The following is an 18,866-nucleotide window of genomic DNA, read 5'->3' as shown; positions in this document are numbered from 1 at the left end:
GAACCCAAGGTTAACCCCACTAATCCCTTGGTTGCTGTACTACCATTTGTACTTGTGCTAGGGGAGCCTGTGGAAGCAGGAGTTTCCATTGCCTTTGGACAATCAGCATCCCTTGTTAAATTGGTCTTTACCTTACAAATGTAGCACCAAGGTTTCTTTTGACCTTTCTTTGAATTTTGGGATTTACCCCCAGATGCAGATTTTTGGGGTCCTTGTGAAGACTCTTTTTGTATCTTTACCCTTGTCCCCGCTCTTATCCTGGGATTTAGAAGAATCTTGCTTCTTCTGGTCACCCCCATTACCATGGTTTTCCTGCTTAACCCTGTTGCGGACCCATTTGTCTGCCTTCTTTCACAATTCTTGGGGAGAGGTCAGATCAGAGCCCACCAGGTACTGATGCAAAAGTTGGTTCTGACAGTTATTAAAAATGTGCTTCCTCATAATCAAATTGTACAATCCTTCATAGTCATGCACCTTGCTTCCATGAAGCCAGCATTCCAGAGCCTTAATAGCACTGTCTACAAAATCTACCCAGTCCTGGGTGTGTGCCCTCTGTGTGTCTCTGAACTTAATCCTATAATGTTAAGTGGTTAACCCAAACCCATCTATGAGAGCACTCTTCAGTACTGAGTAATTGTCAGCATCCTCTTCTCTAATAGCGAGGAGCTTATCACTACCTTTGTTAGCAAAGGAGAGCCACAGGATATCTGCCCACTGCTCTTGAGGGATCCTCTAAACTTTGCAGTCCCTCTCCAAAGCAGGGATTCAATTATGGATATCATCCCCCTCCTGGTAAGGAGGGACTATCCTGCTCAAGTTCCTATTGTCAAAAGAAGTTTCTCTGATTCTAGGGTCTGTAGCTGCCACCATGGGACTCTAGTCCCAATCTTTTCATAGTCTTCTGTACTTCCAGGGACTCTTTATCTAGGGCCAACTGATCTCTCCTGAGCTGAAGTTTGACTTTCTCAAGTTTGAGTAATTGGAACTCCCTCTCAGAAGAGATGTCCCTCTTACTAGATATGGAGGTCCCTATGGAAGTCTCTGAAGTATAGGATTCTCTAGAGGAGGATCTAGACCGCCTTGGTCTACTCTGGACCCTCCCAGGAGGCACTATGCCCTGAGGGGTCAGAGTTTGGCAGGTCGGAATCATCTGAGTCCTCCTGCCCATACTCAGACTTGAGATCATCAAGGAGAGCCCATGATGCTCTCTCTTCAGGAGTATTCCCACCAATATTATCATGTACTTTTGCTTCTACAGGATGACCATCATCCTCATGTAGTAACTCTAAGAGCAGCTTAATGGTGGGGTTGCCACCTGTCTTTATCTTTCTAAGGCTACACAGGGTCCTTAGTTCCTGTAACTTTAGACCATTGTACTTAGTAGACTGGGGTATAATGGTATCCCCAACAAAAGACATGGTTCGAGGTATAATGGGGTGTTTCACCTACCTACCCTAGTGGAAACTAAACCTGGTGCAGACCCATGAGGTTGGATAAAGGATTATGCTAGACCCTTAACTACCCAACCCTAAGTTTAGTAGAACTTACTTATTCTAAGCTGTATTATATGTGCCTAATATTAGTGATGGATTTACAACTAATCTACACCAAGATTATCTGGTAAAACAATGCAGGCTTGAATCCCAACCGCTGCACAACAATGTGAGAAGCTGGCTTAGCATATGGTGGATACTTATGTACTAATCCAGACAACCCTTATGGTGATCTTAGTGGTCTTAGACAATCTTAGAAAGCTCTCTAAGTGGTAGCTGTGGAGAACATCCTTCAGGCTTAGTCCAGAAGAGGTGTAAAGCAGCTTGTTTTACCAGAACATAATTTTATAGGTATAGATTAAGTGAAAAAGAACCACCCAGTGTATTTATAAAAATAGGTATTTATTATAAGAGACTCACTAACACATACAGATATCTCCTAGCAGGAGATCTACACAATGCACACAATACTTTTCAATAGGAACAGGTAAGTAGCACAAATACACTGTGGTCACCAGGAGGAGACTAATCCATATACTAAAATAGTAGTATGTGAACCATGTCTCGAGTCAAGACTATACCCAGGAGACGTAGAAGTGCTGAGGACCCAAGGAATGACCCGAGGTAAGAAACCAGGGATCCCACGGAGGCCTTGTGGGAACATGTTCGCGGCCTCAATGAAGCCAATGGGTAAGTCGCATTTGCAATTTTAAAAAAGGACCTTTGCCAGTGGACCCTGAAGAAACTATGTGGAAGACAGGAAGTTGGAGAGCCACCCCACCTGCGGATACCCCATAAACCAGGAAACCTACACCAGGGAAGCCAGATGCATAGGTGTGAAGTGGCATTGGAAACCGTTTTCAAACTCAATGGGAGACTTCAGGAAGATGCAGCTGCTGGAGAAGGTGAAAGTGTCCGGTGGAAGCCAAAGGTGGATTCAGGATGAAAAGTAGCTGCAAGCAGAGAGGACAGAGTCTATGTCACTCAGGAGGGGCCAGGAGGCACGGAAGACAAATGCCCACTAATGTCGAGTGTTGCAGGAGAAACGATGGTGACCTTGGAACTGCAGCTGTGTGGACCAGGTGATGCTGTGGAAGACCAGGAGCCGTTCATGAGCTGTCCCACGTCGGATGTCGAGAGGTGAGGAGTCGGTGTTGGAGAACACCAACTAGCCCTGGCAACTGCAAGCAACATGGAAAGGGAAGAAGATGCAGTGTCGGGACCAGCAAGGTCCAGGTGACTCACCACAAGCAGGGGAGTCAGGGCAGGCTCAGAGCAATCGCGGGAGCCTGCAGAAATCAAAGAAGACCCTCAAGAGGACCCACAGGCCAGAGGCACTGGCGTCGCAAAAGGACCTCATTAAGCTCACCAAGGATGCAGGTCCACAATGCAAATTTTGTGGTGAGGACGAAGATCTTGGTCACAGAAGATGCTTGAAGTCAGGGCTACTAGGAGCCCAAAGATCTTAGTGGAAGGAAGCCAACAAGCCTCTGCAACAGCAAGTCGATGCAGTGCACAGGGGTTCGGTTCCCGCGGCTCCGATAAGGGATACTGGCCTCAAACTTGGCGAGAGGACAGGGCAGGCCTCGAGGGATGCGAAGAACCATCACCTGTGTTCCTGAGTCTTTCGGAGTCCGTGGGAGCTTGGTATCATAAGGCCTGACAGCTTCGTTGCGGTGCCTGCTGATGCAGGGAAGTGACTCCTTCACTTCAAGGGAGATTCCTTCAGGTGTCTTGGATGTCCACAGGTCTTGGAAGGTTCCTGTATGGAGCACAGAAATTGCAGCAGACAAGTAGGGCGATGAGACCTGGAGTAGCAGGAGTCTTCCCAGTTGCAGTCTTGATACCCAGAGCCAAGTCCAGAGTACCCAGATGGTCTAAGTATAAGTGGTGTCTTGAAATGAATCTTGTCCCACGACGAATCTAGGGACCCACCTCGAAGTAAGCCCTTATGTACCCTAAGGAAAGAGATTAAACGATTCAGGGATTCCTCCCAGGGGAGGGTTTGGACAGTGGGGAGGATACTCTCATGTCCTTTATCCAGTTTTGCTCCAGAGCGGGAGCCTACGACTCCCTTAGCTGGTTTGAACTGGACTATGCAAGGAGGACACCAAATGTGCCCTTCAAGCAGACTGAGTGGCTCTGGCAAGCGCTCCCACACAGCCCTAATACACTAAACCTTGTCTGGGAGGTGGTCACACCTCCCCGTGACAGGATACCTTTTGTTTTGCCTTCCCCTGCTCGAGCTTGGCTCAGCAGCAGGAGGGCAGAATCGTGTCTCTGGTCGGCAGCAGCCATTTTGAGCTGTCCAGGTCTAGAAGACTGATACTGGGAGGACTGAGGGCCTCCCTGATGAGCTTTACAGTGCATGGAATCATACTTCCTGCACTGTTTACGGTGTTGGGGTATGATTCCAACATGTTTGATACGAAACATGCCAGGGTTCGTTACAGCCAGTTTAGAGATGGTCATCGCATAATGGCACTCTATGTATCGTAATGACACTATGTATCGTAATGTCTGATGCACTTATAACCCGGAAGAATGGACTCCATGGATTGTAGGAGTGTACTGGACATGCAGGGGCACACTCACACTTAAAACCGATCACCCTGCATTCAGGATTGAAAGGCCTGCTTTAGGGGTGACTTATAGGTTTAAAGTGCAGTGACCTCAGATATAGGAAAACCTATATCTGTCGTAAGGGTTGCTAGCAGCAGCTTACACAGGCAACAATGGCAAGTCTGTAGTTACAGTTTGAGTGATCCCCAAGGGTGGCATAATGCATGCTTCTGCCCATGGGGGACCCCTGGTGTACCTAGGCCCTGGGTACCTTAGTACCATATACTAGGGTCTGATAAGGGTACACTAGTGTCCAATCTGGGGAGACAGCACAAAGACTGAGGTACTGATTAGCAGGATCCCAGTCAGACTAGTCATAAACAGCATAGCACCAAGGAAAAAGTGGGGGTAACCATAAAAACAGATCCTACCTTCCTACAAAGATTAATCTGGCAACAGCTGAAAGGGCCAACCTTTAATAATTCCCACTTCAAGACCTTCCTGGACCAGCGATAATACAAAAAAAAAAGACATCCAACAGCTTTGCCTGTAAAGATCAGTTACTTACCTCGGTAACACATTATCTGTTAGAGACAATATCTAGCTGCAGTTTCTTTACCTTTGAATTTCCCTGGCATCTTTTACTCTAGCAATACACCTTGCGCTCGCCAGCGGGTGGCTCCATTTGACTCCATGTATTGTCGTCGGCGTCGTTAGTGTCGGTTATGACATCGCGGCCACCTATATAGGTGTCACCCAGGCACGCGGAGATCAGTACTTTACGTTTTTTCCATGCCAGAAGCGCAGAGCCACAAAGTAACTGACTTAACCATGTGCAAAACTAGGGCCCTGAAAAAGGGAGTGACCCTAGCCCAAACAAAATCAGTCCGCAAAGTGGGGAGGCATGGATGGGCCTGTAAGGAAGCTGCAGCTAGATACTGGCTCTACCAGATAACGCCTTACCGATGGTAAGAAACTTGTTCATCTGATAGGGACTTCTAGCTGCAGATTCCTTACCTTTAAATTAGATACCCAAGCCATACTCTCCTGGCAGTGGGTTGCGGACCAATTCCTCACACTAGGAAGTCCTGCAGGAGCGAATGGGCAAAATGCCCGTCCCTGTGGGCCTGACTGTCTAGGCAGTAGTGCTTTGCAGACATGTGCAAAGATGCCCACGTTGCTGCCAGACAGATGTCCAGGACTGGGACATCCCTAGCCAAGGCCGCAGTATCAGCCTTTCCTCTGGTGGATTGGGCCCTTAATCCTTCTTGGGTATGCTACTTAGCCAGGGCACAGCAGATCTTAATGCAGAGAACGAACCATTGAGTAGTGGTCCTTTCTGCACTGTCTGACCCTTCTTAGCTCCCACGTACCCCACACAGAGTTGGTTGTCCACCCGGAACTCTTTTGTGCGGTCAAGGTAGAAAGACAACGCCCATTTTGGGTTTAGGCGGTGGAGACTCTCCTCTTCAATTGAGGGATGAGTGGGAGCAAAGAAGGTGGGCAGTGTGATAGATTGATCCAGTTAGGAAAGGGTCACCACATTAGCCAAAAATTATGCACGGGTGCGAAACACCATTTTGTCTGAAAAAGACATCATGTAGGGAAGCTAACAAGCTAGCGCCTGCAGCTCACACCCTTCCAGGCAGACGTTATCACCACATGAAAGGCTGTCTTGATTGTAAGCAGCTGGAGGAGAGAAAAGTGCAGAGGCTCAAAAGGAGAAAGCATAACTAATTGTATGACAAAGTTCTCCACCTGCTATAGTCCTTAAAATCCCGCATGACAAATTGACATTCTATCAAACTATTATTTACTTCCATCCCCTATTTTTTAAGTGCACCACTGTTTCCCTTCTTCCTTCTGCCTGCCTTTTCAGTATACAAGTTAATCTAAATCTCATGCCTATCATTAAGCTCTTTTTGGAAAACATAAGTATCTTATTAATTCCAGCAAACAGTTGCTTCTCAAATAGCCACTCTAAAGATCACAGTTGTATCAAAAACTGGACCACAATGAAACACGAGCATGCAATATTATCCCAATACCTAATAGATTGACCACTAACTTTGGGCTCCCGGGTAGCATTCTACTCGGCATAAAGCGCTTTAACGCATCGTCAGGAGTAGTAAGTGCTATATAAATGCAATTACATTTAAACCAGAGCAACCGTTTAATTTTTTTCCAAGAGCCCTGGCTGCCTTTTTTCTCCTCTAGGGAACAGTGGCCATTTGCAATCCATGTTCAGCTCAGCCTTTTTGTCCTCATATGCCAATCTGCAAAGCTCCCATTCTGCTGTGGACAAACTAGGAGAGGGTGCACTGCTCTCAGCACTAGACTCCAGAGGTGAAGATTATCTTTGAGGTAGGCTATCCAACTGCACTGCTGCCTCTTCTATTTCCTCATCCTTCTCGGAGGTAATCTGTCCCTGGTGCATGGGGTCAACTTCCCAGGACCCGATGCCTGTCTCATAATCCTCTTTTTTAGATTTATGGCTGTATTTGAGCTTCCTCTCCTTGCACTAGACCTTCATTTCCACAACAGGAATGCCAATCAAGGCAGCCAGATGCCACCACCAAAAATCAAAGTGCAAAAGGATGATCACAAATGAATAAAAGATAAACATAACAATGAAAAATCTATAAAAAATATTTTTTACTAATTGAAAGCCAAAAATAGGTTTTTGCCTCTAAATTGTAAGTAACATTTTTATTTCTTAACTGTAAAAATGAAACTGGAACTGCTGGATGAAAATCTATCTCCAATCGCTGAATACCAAGAAATTGGGTTATTATTTTGAGAAACCGGGACTGTTATCAACTTAATAAACTATCCCTGGTTACGTCTCAAGACAGATCTCAATGTGGCAGTTGTGGCACAAGCAGCAAATAATTCTCCAGAGAAATTCATGTTAAGTTTAAACATTACAAACAATACTAAAGAAAGGAAAGCATGATAAAATTTACAAATCAACTTACAAAAACAGATAAAACTGAATAAGCAAAACAACACTAAACAATAAAAACTGGATAAGGGGAACATGAGATATGAATTTATAAAGTTTTAAGACAAAAAGCCCCTAGAAAATATAAAGCACCAATCAACTTGAAGATGACTGAAGCCTAATGTGATTTGAGGCTGACAGGATGTTAGAGAAGTTGGCTACATCAAGAGGGTCACACAGGTAAAAATGTTTGCTTTGCACCCGAGTCTACTTTTTTAAATAAAAGGATATCAATTTATTTTAGCACAAAACAATACTATATGTAGGGGGGCATGGCTAGCCAGCCAACGTGGCAGACGTGAGCTTGTAGTGCTCCGACCGATAACTCCGGTAATCCGGCATAATTCTCCTCTCAGTGCGCCATCCACGCCTGTAGCTTTTGGATTCGGCCAGCTGAGGTGCAGCAGAGTTCAGGAGACTCTTCATTGTGCAGTTTCCGCGGCAGATGACGAGGTTGCAGGCGGGAAAGGAGCAGCGGCCTATGGGAGGCGAAGCTGCGCAGCAGAGACCCCTGCTGGGCGGCAGCTGCTCGCGCTGCTAAGAAGATCGAAGTCGAGAGCATAGTGCGGGCAAAGCGGGGGATGCGGCGGGCCTCCCTGTTGTCCCCTGTCCCGCTTCGTGGAACGGATTTGCCTGCCACCCTGGTGGAGCGTCCCGCGGACCAGCGTGTGGGCTGCCGCCACTGGCGGAACAGAGGCCCGGAGCGATTCAAAAGGTGAGAGGAGCGGGCGGACCCCGGGAAGTGAGCTGATCCACCCCCGGTGAAGAACTAAGCGAGAGCGGCGTGACTGACCCACTGGAGGGCCGCGCGACCCTTCAAGCTCAGCCCAGGCCCGGAGGGGGACCCCCCAGGGAACGTGACATCGTGGGGGCGAAGGCGACGGGGAGCAGCGCCTCCAGACCCGGCTGAGCCCTACGCGCTGGGGGCTTCCTATGCACAGACCTCCCAGCAGCGCTTTATTGGGTGCTGGAACCGTGAATTAATTGTGACAGCGCGAGGCGCCAGTGAGTGGAGCTGACGGCTGTGCACGCCTGCACCCATAAAGAGGAGCACTGTGGCAGCTTCGCTGGCCAAGTGGACAGCCCGCAAGGTGGTGGTGGTGCTTGGAGAGGCCTGCTTCGACAGGCCACGAACACGGAGGGAAACAGAGCCACACAGAGGAGACCCAAGGCCCATGCGCTCGGAAGTGCGCACTGGGGATGAGGTGAAGGGCGGCCTCTGCGGCAACATTGGGTGAGGCCTACACAGGGTAGAGTGCACACGAGGGCCGCATTCCTCAAGCCGCACCAGAAACAGAGTGATGTTGAAGCGAGGAGGCGGCAATCAGGGAAACTCCTGCTAGTGCGTATGGGCCCTATATGACACGAAGGACTCCCAACGGCCTGACGTAGGGAGGTACAAGAGAAGGGCACTCCTTTACAGACGAGCGGCAAGATCCGGCGGCGATTTGTGCTTGGGGGGCCGCAGCCAATTGCTGCCACTCCGAAGATGGCGTGCCCCTGAGACAGGACTTGCCGACGCGACTGCATGCCTTGCCCCGTGAGCTGTTAATGCAAAGGTGAGATATACGACACACACATTGCCGTCAGAGCTGTGACTGCACGAACGCATTGCGGGCTAGTATTTCCCCCCCCTTCCACCAACCGAGCCTCACCCAACCCCTGACAGCTGTGGGACTCCAACTACAGGGGGACGGATTTCCCCAGTATTTCAAAGGTGGGGACGTGATGGACATGTTGGCAATGATCACTGCCACAAGCAGTTGACAGTTTCTCCTAACGCAACAAGTGAACCGGAGGCAATAGACATGTACGTGCTCTTGGAGTTGCCCTTGCTGGATTAAACTGCCCCTAAGTCAGTGCACAGCCCATGCTTGGTGCGTTCTGAGTCGAACTACCACAAAAGCGGATGCAGACCTCCAACCGTAGGGAGACGTGTCTATCTGAGACTTCAGGGGTAAGAGAAGCGGCTGGCATTCCGACGTCGAGCACAACAAGTAGCTAACAGTCCCTCATTCCGCGACAAGTCACCTGGGACCACTAGATGCGGATGCTCTTCTGGAGCTGCCTTCGCTAATCCAAGCTGTTGCTGTAACAGGGTGTATCCCGCAGGCACTGCATTCTGTAGCGGACCGACTCACAAGAGCTCTTGGTGCGGGAAGAGAACATCGGCTGCCGCTAACCGGATGTGCAGGTTGCACAGCAACCATGGGGCTAATGCAGTAGGGAGCCTACCAGTTGCGGCCGTGATTGATGTCCCCATCAGGACACAAAGTCTCAGTGGTACACGCCTATGTGACAGTCGGTCTCTGAACTGAACCCCCAACGTGATTGCATTGTTTGCTGCGGACCTTGCCAAGCGCCGGCTGTGAATCCCCACGGCGCAACAACTCGTGATGGGCCGTATGTGGGCCAAGATGCAGCAGGGACTGCTACGAGCTGGCGCCCTGAATTCCTTACATATGAGGGATGAGAGCGAAATGGAGCTGGCATCCGCAGCACGGGCAGCCAAAATGAATTCTGTCCTCGCAGCAGTGGAGAAAATAGGGGCCGCACTGGATCATACCAGGACGCCCTTGGAAATGCGGATCGATAAGGTCACCTCTGACTTCACGCTCCTGCATGCTGACCATCGCAGGCTAACGGACAGGGTTGCTGCTCAAGGTCAAGTGCTCAAAGATCTCCAACCGGTCACTCACAGCCATGCAGCCGCATTGCAAGATATGATGGAGAGGATACATGCCCTTGAGGACAGGGCGGAGGACGCGCAAGGGCACTCGCATCGAAACAACATTCGAGTAGTGGGATTGCCAGAAGGGGAAGAAGGAAGGCACCCTGAACAGTACACAGAAACTGGCTGTGGGACCTTCTTCCGCAGGGAACACTATCAAGACAATTTGCGGTGGAGAGAGCTCACCGAGTGCCAGCCCAGAGGCCTCAGCCAGGAGCCAGGCCGCGCCCGTTCCTGTTCAAACTCCTTAACTACAGGGACAGGGATGCGGTGCTGCGGGAAACCCGGAAACTGGACAACCTGACAGTAGGTGGCAGCCGTGTCATGCTTTTCCCTGACTATACTAACCTGGTGCAGCGCTGTAGAAACAACTACACGGTGGTGAAGCGACGACTCAGAGCTGAAGTTCCTATACTCCCTGTTGTTCCCTGCCAGGCTGCGAGTGGTCGCGAAGGGTAAAATACTTCTTCGACACACCATTGGAGACATGGGACTGGCTAGAAGAGTCGGGTCTTTGGACGGGAAAGAGGCCGCCGGATCCGGATGACGCATGGCAACAGGCAGGAGAAACAGGCGTCGACCACGACGCAGGGCGGCCCACGGAGCAACGTCCAGAACGGTTGCCCCAAGCCCGGAGAGAATGAGAATGGAGCGTCAAAACCTGCTGGAGGCAGTCACGAACCTTGGCACACCGAACACTCTAGCTCACCGGGAACCTTCAATGTAACGCACAGTGGTGTCGAGCGGATCGTCGACCGCGTCGACCAAACTTTCTGAAGAACTTTGCATACCGGTAGTCACTCTGCAGACTGCGGATGGTATTCTAGGATGAGAAGGCTGATATCATGAACATTGTAGACGATCGCACATGCAAGTACTATATTGTGGGTTGCAATAGCTTGTTTATAATGTGAGGGGGCGGGGTGGACCAACGGGGACACTGTATGCACCCTTTGGTAGGCTGTTGCTTGAGTTTTGCCGCGCTTACGACAAAACACCTAGTGAGTCTTTGTACGGGTAGTCCTTACATGCACGTTGATAACTCATATTGGCGCTCGAGGGTGGCTGCCTTAGCGAACTGAGATAATGGGACTTTGAGTGGCGCACCGCATACGTGGGACATGACGGGGACGGTCACGGCAGATTGTTGACTGTGCGCACACCCCACCCGGCCACACACTGACCTACTTCCAACCTATGCATGGTCACACAGTTTGGACGAACAACCATGCGAAGTTCGCCCCACACGTTATGTTCTTCACAGTTCACAAGATGTTATGGTTACAACAGACCGGTTCACACATACCTGGACACGCCCGGTACTTACTATGACACACCCCACCTCTGGCCTCCCAGCAGACTGCACACCCTGAGCAATGGCACGGGTTAACATACTCACGTGGAACATACGTGGAATGCACACACCCTCACGTCGATACTCCATATTTGCATATCTTCAAAGACACTCAGTCGGAATCGCCCTATTACAGGAAACACACCTAACACAGTTGGCGCTAGACTGACTGCGCAGGAGAGGGCAGGTGTATGGCACAGTGTACTCCGCCGATGCTAGGGGCACACTCATTTGGGTGAGAGCGGGTGTCCCATTTGTTAGCACAGGCACGGTGGCAGACCCGGAAGGCAGGTACACTCTGGTGCGTGGAATGCTTAACGGTCAACAGACATTGTTAGCCTCGATCTATCCCCCCCCCCGAGTGTCGATAACACGTCATTCCTGATGTGGCTGTCACTAGTGCTGTACGCTGGCCTCCCCTGGCTGCTAGGCGGCGATTTCAACTCAGTGCTCGACGTACACATGGATAGATCCTTTCCCCCTCTTCGTGCCATGTCAGCAAGGTCCAATGCACAGGTACTCACGACTGGCTCTCACACTGGATATTGTGGGATGTGTGGCGGGTCCTCCAGCCAGCTGATTGTATTCACTCCTATTATTCTGTGATGCATGACCTACATGTCCGACTAGATAGGGTGGTGGGGTCCCAGTCTCTCCTGCCGTTAGTCGAGACCTCAGAATATTTAGGACGGACACATTCCGATCATAACCCCTTGCCGATTCAAATCAGCTGATAGGCCGACCGACCCCCTATTCCCACATGGCGCCTCTAGCCCAACGCGCTGGAAGATCCTGAATTCCGCTCGTCACTAGGGACAGCTATCCTGACATTCTTTGAACTTAACAAAGGCACAGCGAGTAGCACACTGGTGGCGTGGGATGCCTTCAAACAACACTCAGGGGTCACTGCTTAGGCACCACATGGAATATATGGAGGCAGTTGACAAAGGCCATCGCCTGCCTCGAATCCCAGCTACTGCAATTCGAACGCGAGGGAGGGGGCAGACATTCTAACCATCTAGAGGATCTTCAGACGCAGCTTGCGGAGCTCCTGGAGCAGTTACGGTGCCATAACTATGCAGCCCACACAGCCCGCACGCACGCTACAGCGGATAGGGCGGGCCGCTTGCTTGCCTGGCTTCTAAAACTAGACAATGCTCGTGCTCCAATCATGGTGATACGTACGCGGGAGGGGGAATTGGTTTAAACGCAAAGGGAGATTCACAAGGTCATGGTGGACCACTATGCGCAGCTGTATCGGTCAAGAGTCCGCTGTTCGGACCACGGGCTAGAGGGATTCCTAGAACGAATCCAGTTACCTATAGCTTTGGACGTGCACCAGGAGGCGCTTAATTGCCCTCCCACCCTGGAAGAGATACGGGAGGCTGTTGCATCCCTGGCATTCGGGAGAACACCAGGGCCGGATGGCCTACCGGCCGAATTCTATAAAGCTTATCGAGAGTCCTTGGTGCCACAATTACACGCGCTTTACTCAAAAGCACTGGAGGAAAATACGCTTCCCCCTTTCGCTGCATGAGGCGTAATTGGTGTCCCTGCTGAAGCCAGACCGAGAACCAACGAACTTGGGGTCTTATAGACCACTGGCACTTTTTAATGCAGACTATAAAATACTCGCCAAAGTCCTGGCGGTGCGTTTGGCGACAGTGGTTTCAGCTCTAGTCCACAGTGACCAAAATGGGTTTGTGCCCAAGCAGACCACGTCCCTGAACCTGCGGAGGCTCTTTAGAGTGGCAACAGAAAGTGTAAAAGAATGGCCAAGGGCGGGTTGCCTAATGTTGGACCTGGAAAAGGCCTTTGATTGTTTGGAGTGGAGGTACTTGTCGGCGCTGTGGCAACGCTATGATCTGGGGTTGGAATTTTTACAAATGGTAGGCCTCTTGTATAGGAACCCCACAGTCCGGGTAAGGTTGGGTCCATACATATCGGAAGCTGTGCCAGTATGCAGGGGCACCAGGCAGAGGTGTCCACTATCGCCACTCCTGTTCGCGTTAGCGATCGAAGCTCTAGCGGCAGCCCTCCGGGCATTGATGGGAGACGGTATACCGCTGGGAGACGCAGTACACCAGGTGTCGTTATATGCAGATGACCTGCTGGTGTATGTGAGAGACATTGAGAATATCCCAGCCCGGTTGGCCCTCATCCTGCGGGATTTCGCCGCTGTTTCGGGACTACAGGTAAATGCCAGTAAATCCTGTCTTTATGCGTTCAGGGAGGGGAGGCAGGATCTGGGATACACCCTTAATGGAACGAGGGTAGCGTGGAAAGGGGACACCTTCCGATACTTGGCAATACAGATATACCGTCAACCGTAGGGCCTTTTTGACGGAAACCTGGGTAGGGCAGTTACAGCCGTTAAGTCGCAGATGCATTTCTGGGGCATATTGCCGCTAACAGTCACGGGCAGGGTGGTACTGTCCAAAATGGTGATCCTCCCCAGGCTACTGTATTACTTTGCCAACCTACCATTATATATACAGGCGGCCTTTTTTGCCACACTCTCTAAGTTGCTCCGGGACTTAGAACATCTGGGGGAGAAGCCGGCACAGGTTGTCACTAGCGAAATTATATGGATCAGGGGGGCTTGCAGCACCTTGCTTAGAGAACTACTACTTAGCAGCACAGCTGCAATGGATTGCTCGCTGGTTTGCAGATAAAGGCCGGGAAGACACAGCGACTGTGCTTCCCCCATACTCTCTGGAGCGGCTCCTAATACTCTTTCATCCAGCTGTTAAACACGCGACACCAACGCCACCACTCCTGACGGTGGCATACAAATGCTATTGCAGAAGCCTATTTCTCACCAGAGCTGTGATCCCTTACGCGCCAGCATTACCATTTGAGGGCTCACCTAGTGGGATACGGACACTTACTTCTCTTGCACTAGCGCATTGGCGAGATGCTGGCATACAGACCCTAGGAGATTTGTACCGAGATGGCACACTAGCACCGTATGACTCACTAGTAGAAGACGAGGGATTACTACCGGGGCAATTCCTTATGCATCACTCACTGGTTGCAACACTGACTGCTCAATAGGGGGACATGTCCAAAGAACCCAATCAGCACCTTACCATACAATACCTCCACGTTATGGGGCGAGGCAGGCATTTGGTCCGCTGGTTCGCGGCATCATTACGTACCCACGCAGCGATCACACTGGAACCTCTTCGGCACAAATGGAAGTTGACCTGGGGAGGCCATTAGAAGATAGGGAATGGGAGCGGGTATTGAAGGGACCAGTGCGCATCCCCAGAAATATGAGGCTCTGACAGATTCAGTTGTTCATAGTACACAGGGCATACCTTACACCGGAGGCGGTTAACAGGTATTTTCACCGTACAGATGCAGTGTGCCCTAGATGCACTGAACCTGGGGTGGGTCTTGTCCACATGCTATGGAGCTGCCACAGAATACACATGTATTGGCATATGATCAGCGAACTGCTACATGTTCGTACCGGTCGTAGCCTGCCCTTTGAATGGAATGAATATCTGTTGCATCAGTTCCACAGAACTCCAGCCACGAAAGTAACATCCCGGTTTTTGGATCTGGGAATAGTGGTTGCCAAATGATTGCTCACCAGGGGATGGAAGGCACAAGACCCACCTCACGCGTGAGCATGGAGACACTCGCTCTACACATGGGCTAGGGCAGAGGGAACCGCCATCAGAAGGGAGGAAACGTTGGGATTGAGGAAGGAGCCTATAGCTGGTCAGTGGGAAGGTCTACTCCAGACACTTCAGAGGGTTGAGGAAGAGCGTACAGGGGGACAACCTGAGGGGAGAGACGGAGGTCCAGGGTAGGTGCTGGAATCTATAGCCGGGTGTGACTGTGGTGTTCCATGTATGAGTTGATTAGTATTGCCGTCAATGGACAGAGTGATAGATGTCGTTGCAGGGCAATCTGTAATGCTGAACTATTTTGCTGTGGAAGCCAAGATGGGTGGTGGGATGGGAGATATTGATACTAGTGCCGGTCTGAGTTGGGATTGTTGGGTGTTAACCGTTTTCATTCTACTATGTCTGTTTTGAAGTCCACGCGGAACCAAATGAAGGACTTTACACATTGGACTATAAAAAATATGCAGTCGCCGAATATTGATACATCTCATATACGAAATGCACCAAATGTTGTCCTTACATCTAATTCGGTGCGGCAGACGAGTCATGTATAGTTACAAGGCTCAACCTGTGTGTGATAAAAGCAGGTTTCTATTGCTATGAAGTGCAACCATGCATCGACAGTGCACAGCCTATGATGCGTTTCATGTATCTGTGAATTTCAATAAATTCCAATAAAAACAGATTAAAAAAAAAACACTACATATATATATATATATATATACACAATTTTTTTCATTAATTTAAAGTTATATATATATATTTTTCAAAAGTTGAATAAATAAATGTAGTTTAGCATTATTTCCTATGGAGTTCTATTTTAAGTCCCTGTCTGAATGATCTGCTATGGAGAGTATTTCAGTACCAGTGGGTGGCCATATGTGGTACTGCAAGTACTCCAGCTCCGAGCGAGCTGGAGTACATTTACTGCTGTTTTGGGTCTTTTGGGCTATAGTAACTTTAGAAGTGCAGTTTGTGAATAGCAATTGGCTTACTCTTTTGTGGTTGGTGTCTATCCCTTCCTAAACCCCACCCTGCTTCTCCATAAACCCCTCCCATTTAGCAGTAGGTAGTTCTCCTTATGCAGATGCTCTCCCGTTAGCTCCTACATTTACTACTAAGTAGTAAACTTACATGTGTGAGGATCTCCCCATAGAAAATATATTGGAGGTTGAGGCTGACATTTATACTCACAGGAATCGTATTTTGTGGAACGTAAGCAGTATTATTGTAGTACTACTTTAAGTACTACAAAGTGCAGCTTGTAAATCAGCCCCTATGATTACCTCTTAAGCGACTTAAAAGACCAATGTGGTATAACATAGTACTGTGTGGAATGTTCACAAGTTTGCAAAGTTGTGACATTTGAGGGCCGCAACTGAAGGGATAGTTTCCCCACAAATAAAAGCTACTGCTGGTGGATTTAGGTGAAAAAAGTGGGTTCTTCAAGTTTTTCCTCACACTTTTTTTTACAGGTTGATAAACTGCTTGTTGTTTATGATGTCAGCAAACTAAACAAATCACAAAGTGGATATAGGTTAACTTGGACAGCTGAGAAATTGAGATGGGTCCTAAGTAGCATGTCAAGTAAGCCCAGCATTGGAAACACTCGGACATTACCTATGAACGATTTCTTTTAAGATGACCTACCACTAAATGGATATGTAAGATATGGTATTTATAGAGAGACCCTCAAATGACCAAATGCAGTGTTGAGACGCTGCTTCTATGTAACACAATGTGACTTTAACTTCACCTCAAGATTGCTGTCTACTTTGATCCAGCCGGTTCCTTCTCCTGCACCAACAGCAGTTCTGTTTTTCTGATAAGCTTGTTCTAGCAGGAGTATCTGCTTCTGGTTGAAAGGTTTCCATTTGTTCTTTGGCTTCATTTCCCAAACAGAATCAGAACTATAAAGGAAAAAATCAAGCAATATGAAAAGTTTGCTAAATTGCCAAATATTTTGGGCATTTCCCATGGATCGTTGTATACAATATTTTCAGAGTCATCAAATGAGCACCGTCAATTGTATATTAGTTATTATAGCAATACATTTACTTTCAACTCAATCGTTACTTTAAGGTACAATAATACAGTTTTTATGCTAACGGGGACATACACACCGAAAGGGTGCATATTACACCTAAATACAGAAGCATTGTCACAGTCTTCCAAAGTTGTTCAGGAATCAACATGCGGTTCACCAAGTTTCGTTATCATTTATTTAAATTGTTGGCATGCTGTGAAATAAATAGCACTTATCAACTACAATCTGCAGTAAAGGAGCATACTGAGAAGCCCCTGAATGCCATAAGTCTGTGAGCATTGCATCTAGATCACCAACATTTGGTGAGAAATCATGAGAAAAGAAATAGCTGCAGCTGTTCCATAATGCAAAAAGGATTGGCAAAACCAAACGGTCTCGCATTTTGGACTTAATAGCTTTGCAAATGTTCTAATACAGTTGCAGCGCAGCACTAGACAATATAAATAAAAAATGAAAGGCTTGTGGTTGCCACCTCATTTTGTGAGCATGAACATGTGTGATGACATATGCATGCACATGCGCCACCACGCATGCACATGCCTCCAAAATGTGGTGGACACAATTTTGTTTTTTATCTACTAATCCAAGATGGATCCCAAAATTGGGGGAAAAAAATACAGAAGTGTGACAGCGCTTTTCTCTAAGGTAGAGGGGATGGTAGCAATTGGTTCGAGGTACTACAAGCAGACAAGGTGTGGATCGCTTACTGACATGGCACGGTGACCTGTACCACACGGTTTAAACCCTGTTCGTCTAGATGACATCCTCAACACACAAGGAAAAACATTTGACAAAAAGTTGAAAAATCCTGTTGAAAAAGAGACAGAGGGGAAGCTCTTCGGATCAGCGCTTAACTGGTGCGAAAAGAAAAGAATGGACGTCTGCGCCTATATAGGTGACCGCGAACCAAAACCAACACTAACAACGGCGACAATATCCTGACACCTAGGAAAATTCAAAGGTAAGGAATCTGAAGCTAGAAGTCTCTATCAGATGAATACTTATCTTGAATAGGTTGTACACATGTGATTAGAAAATGTAGTCATTCAAAGGGCAAGAGAGCCAAGGACTGATGTGGACTGAATTATTACCCAATGCAGTACTTTGTTATGGATGAAAGCATAGTGTAGATGGCACTCAAGCAGACCAATAGCAGAACAGAGCTGAACCAAAGGCCATTTATGTATCTATATGTAATGTAAATAGGTACTTATAAAGCTCTCGGCTACTCCACAGAGTATCCTGGAGCTCAAGGACCACGAGACAGGCACCAGCACTATGTCAGAAAGAAAAGCAGAAGACTTTTGCTGGAAAAGCCAAGTTTTTTGCTGTTTCCTGAATGAAAACAGATCCTGGACCTGCCTAAGAGACAATGGCAGACAATTCCATAAGCGGGAGTCCAGCACTTGGAAGGAACCAGACGGGAGCGGGAAAACTTGGGGATGGTCATCAAAAACTGCAGTGAAGACCTCAGGGCTATATATATATATATATATGGATGTATACATTAATTAAAGATTTATTATGCTACAAGATGCTGGCAGGCAGCTAAGAAGAGTGTCAAGCAAGAATGATTACAGTACAAATCTTCTCCCCTTAGGGTGTGTCACATGCAGTAACCAACAGCAAAACCCTTTCCTACAAGACATTTCATTTACAAAATACCTATCTGTAGGCTTTAAAACAGGCAAATAACAATCCACCCTTAAATGCCTATTCACTTTAACAATGCTTTGTACAATCGATATGGAAGGGCTACAACTTTTGTAATAACTTTTCAGAATAAACAGATCATAATTGTGGCGTCAGAATTATTTTTCCCAAGTGAACCAATCAGATCTTTACCTATTATCACTGGCTTGACACCATAAACAGCTCAGACCTATTATGTTAGTTTTAAGCTTCCCTCAAGGCGCCCATCAGGTATACCATAATAAAATTCAAACTATGTACACAATGATGTTCTCAAAACAATATAAATCACTCCTAATAGAGCCTAATAAGGATTACCATAGTGCAAATTGTCTAGCCCCC

General features: G+C 48.2%; 1 protein-coding gene across 1 annotated transcript in view; it reads right to left on the bottom strand.

Moving 5' to 3' along the window:
• Positions 1–18,866, bottom strand: part of VPS13C (vacuolar protein sorting 13 homolog C) — a 2,873,871-nt gene that overhangs the window by 738,621 nt on the left and 2,116,384 nt on the right. Inside the window, exon 66 of the mRNA XM_085648297.1 lies at positions 16,542–16,695. Coding sequence (XP_085504423.1) covers positions 16,542–16,695 — 154 coding nt within the window. The remainder of the gene's footprint in view (positions 1–16,541; positions 16,696–18,866) is intronic.

This window comes from Triturus cristatus, chromosome 3_2, assembly GCF_964204655.1.
Source record: "Triturus cristatus chromosome 3_2, aTriCri1.1, whole genome shotgun sequence".
Lineage (NCBI taxonomy): Eukaryota > Metazoa > Chordata > Amphibia > Caudata > Salamandridae > Triturus > Triturus cristatus.
The sequence above is the reverse complement of the archived record's forward strand: the minus strand, read 5'-3'. Positions and strand labels throughout refer to the sequence as shown.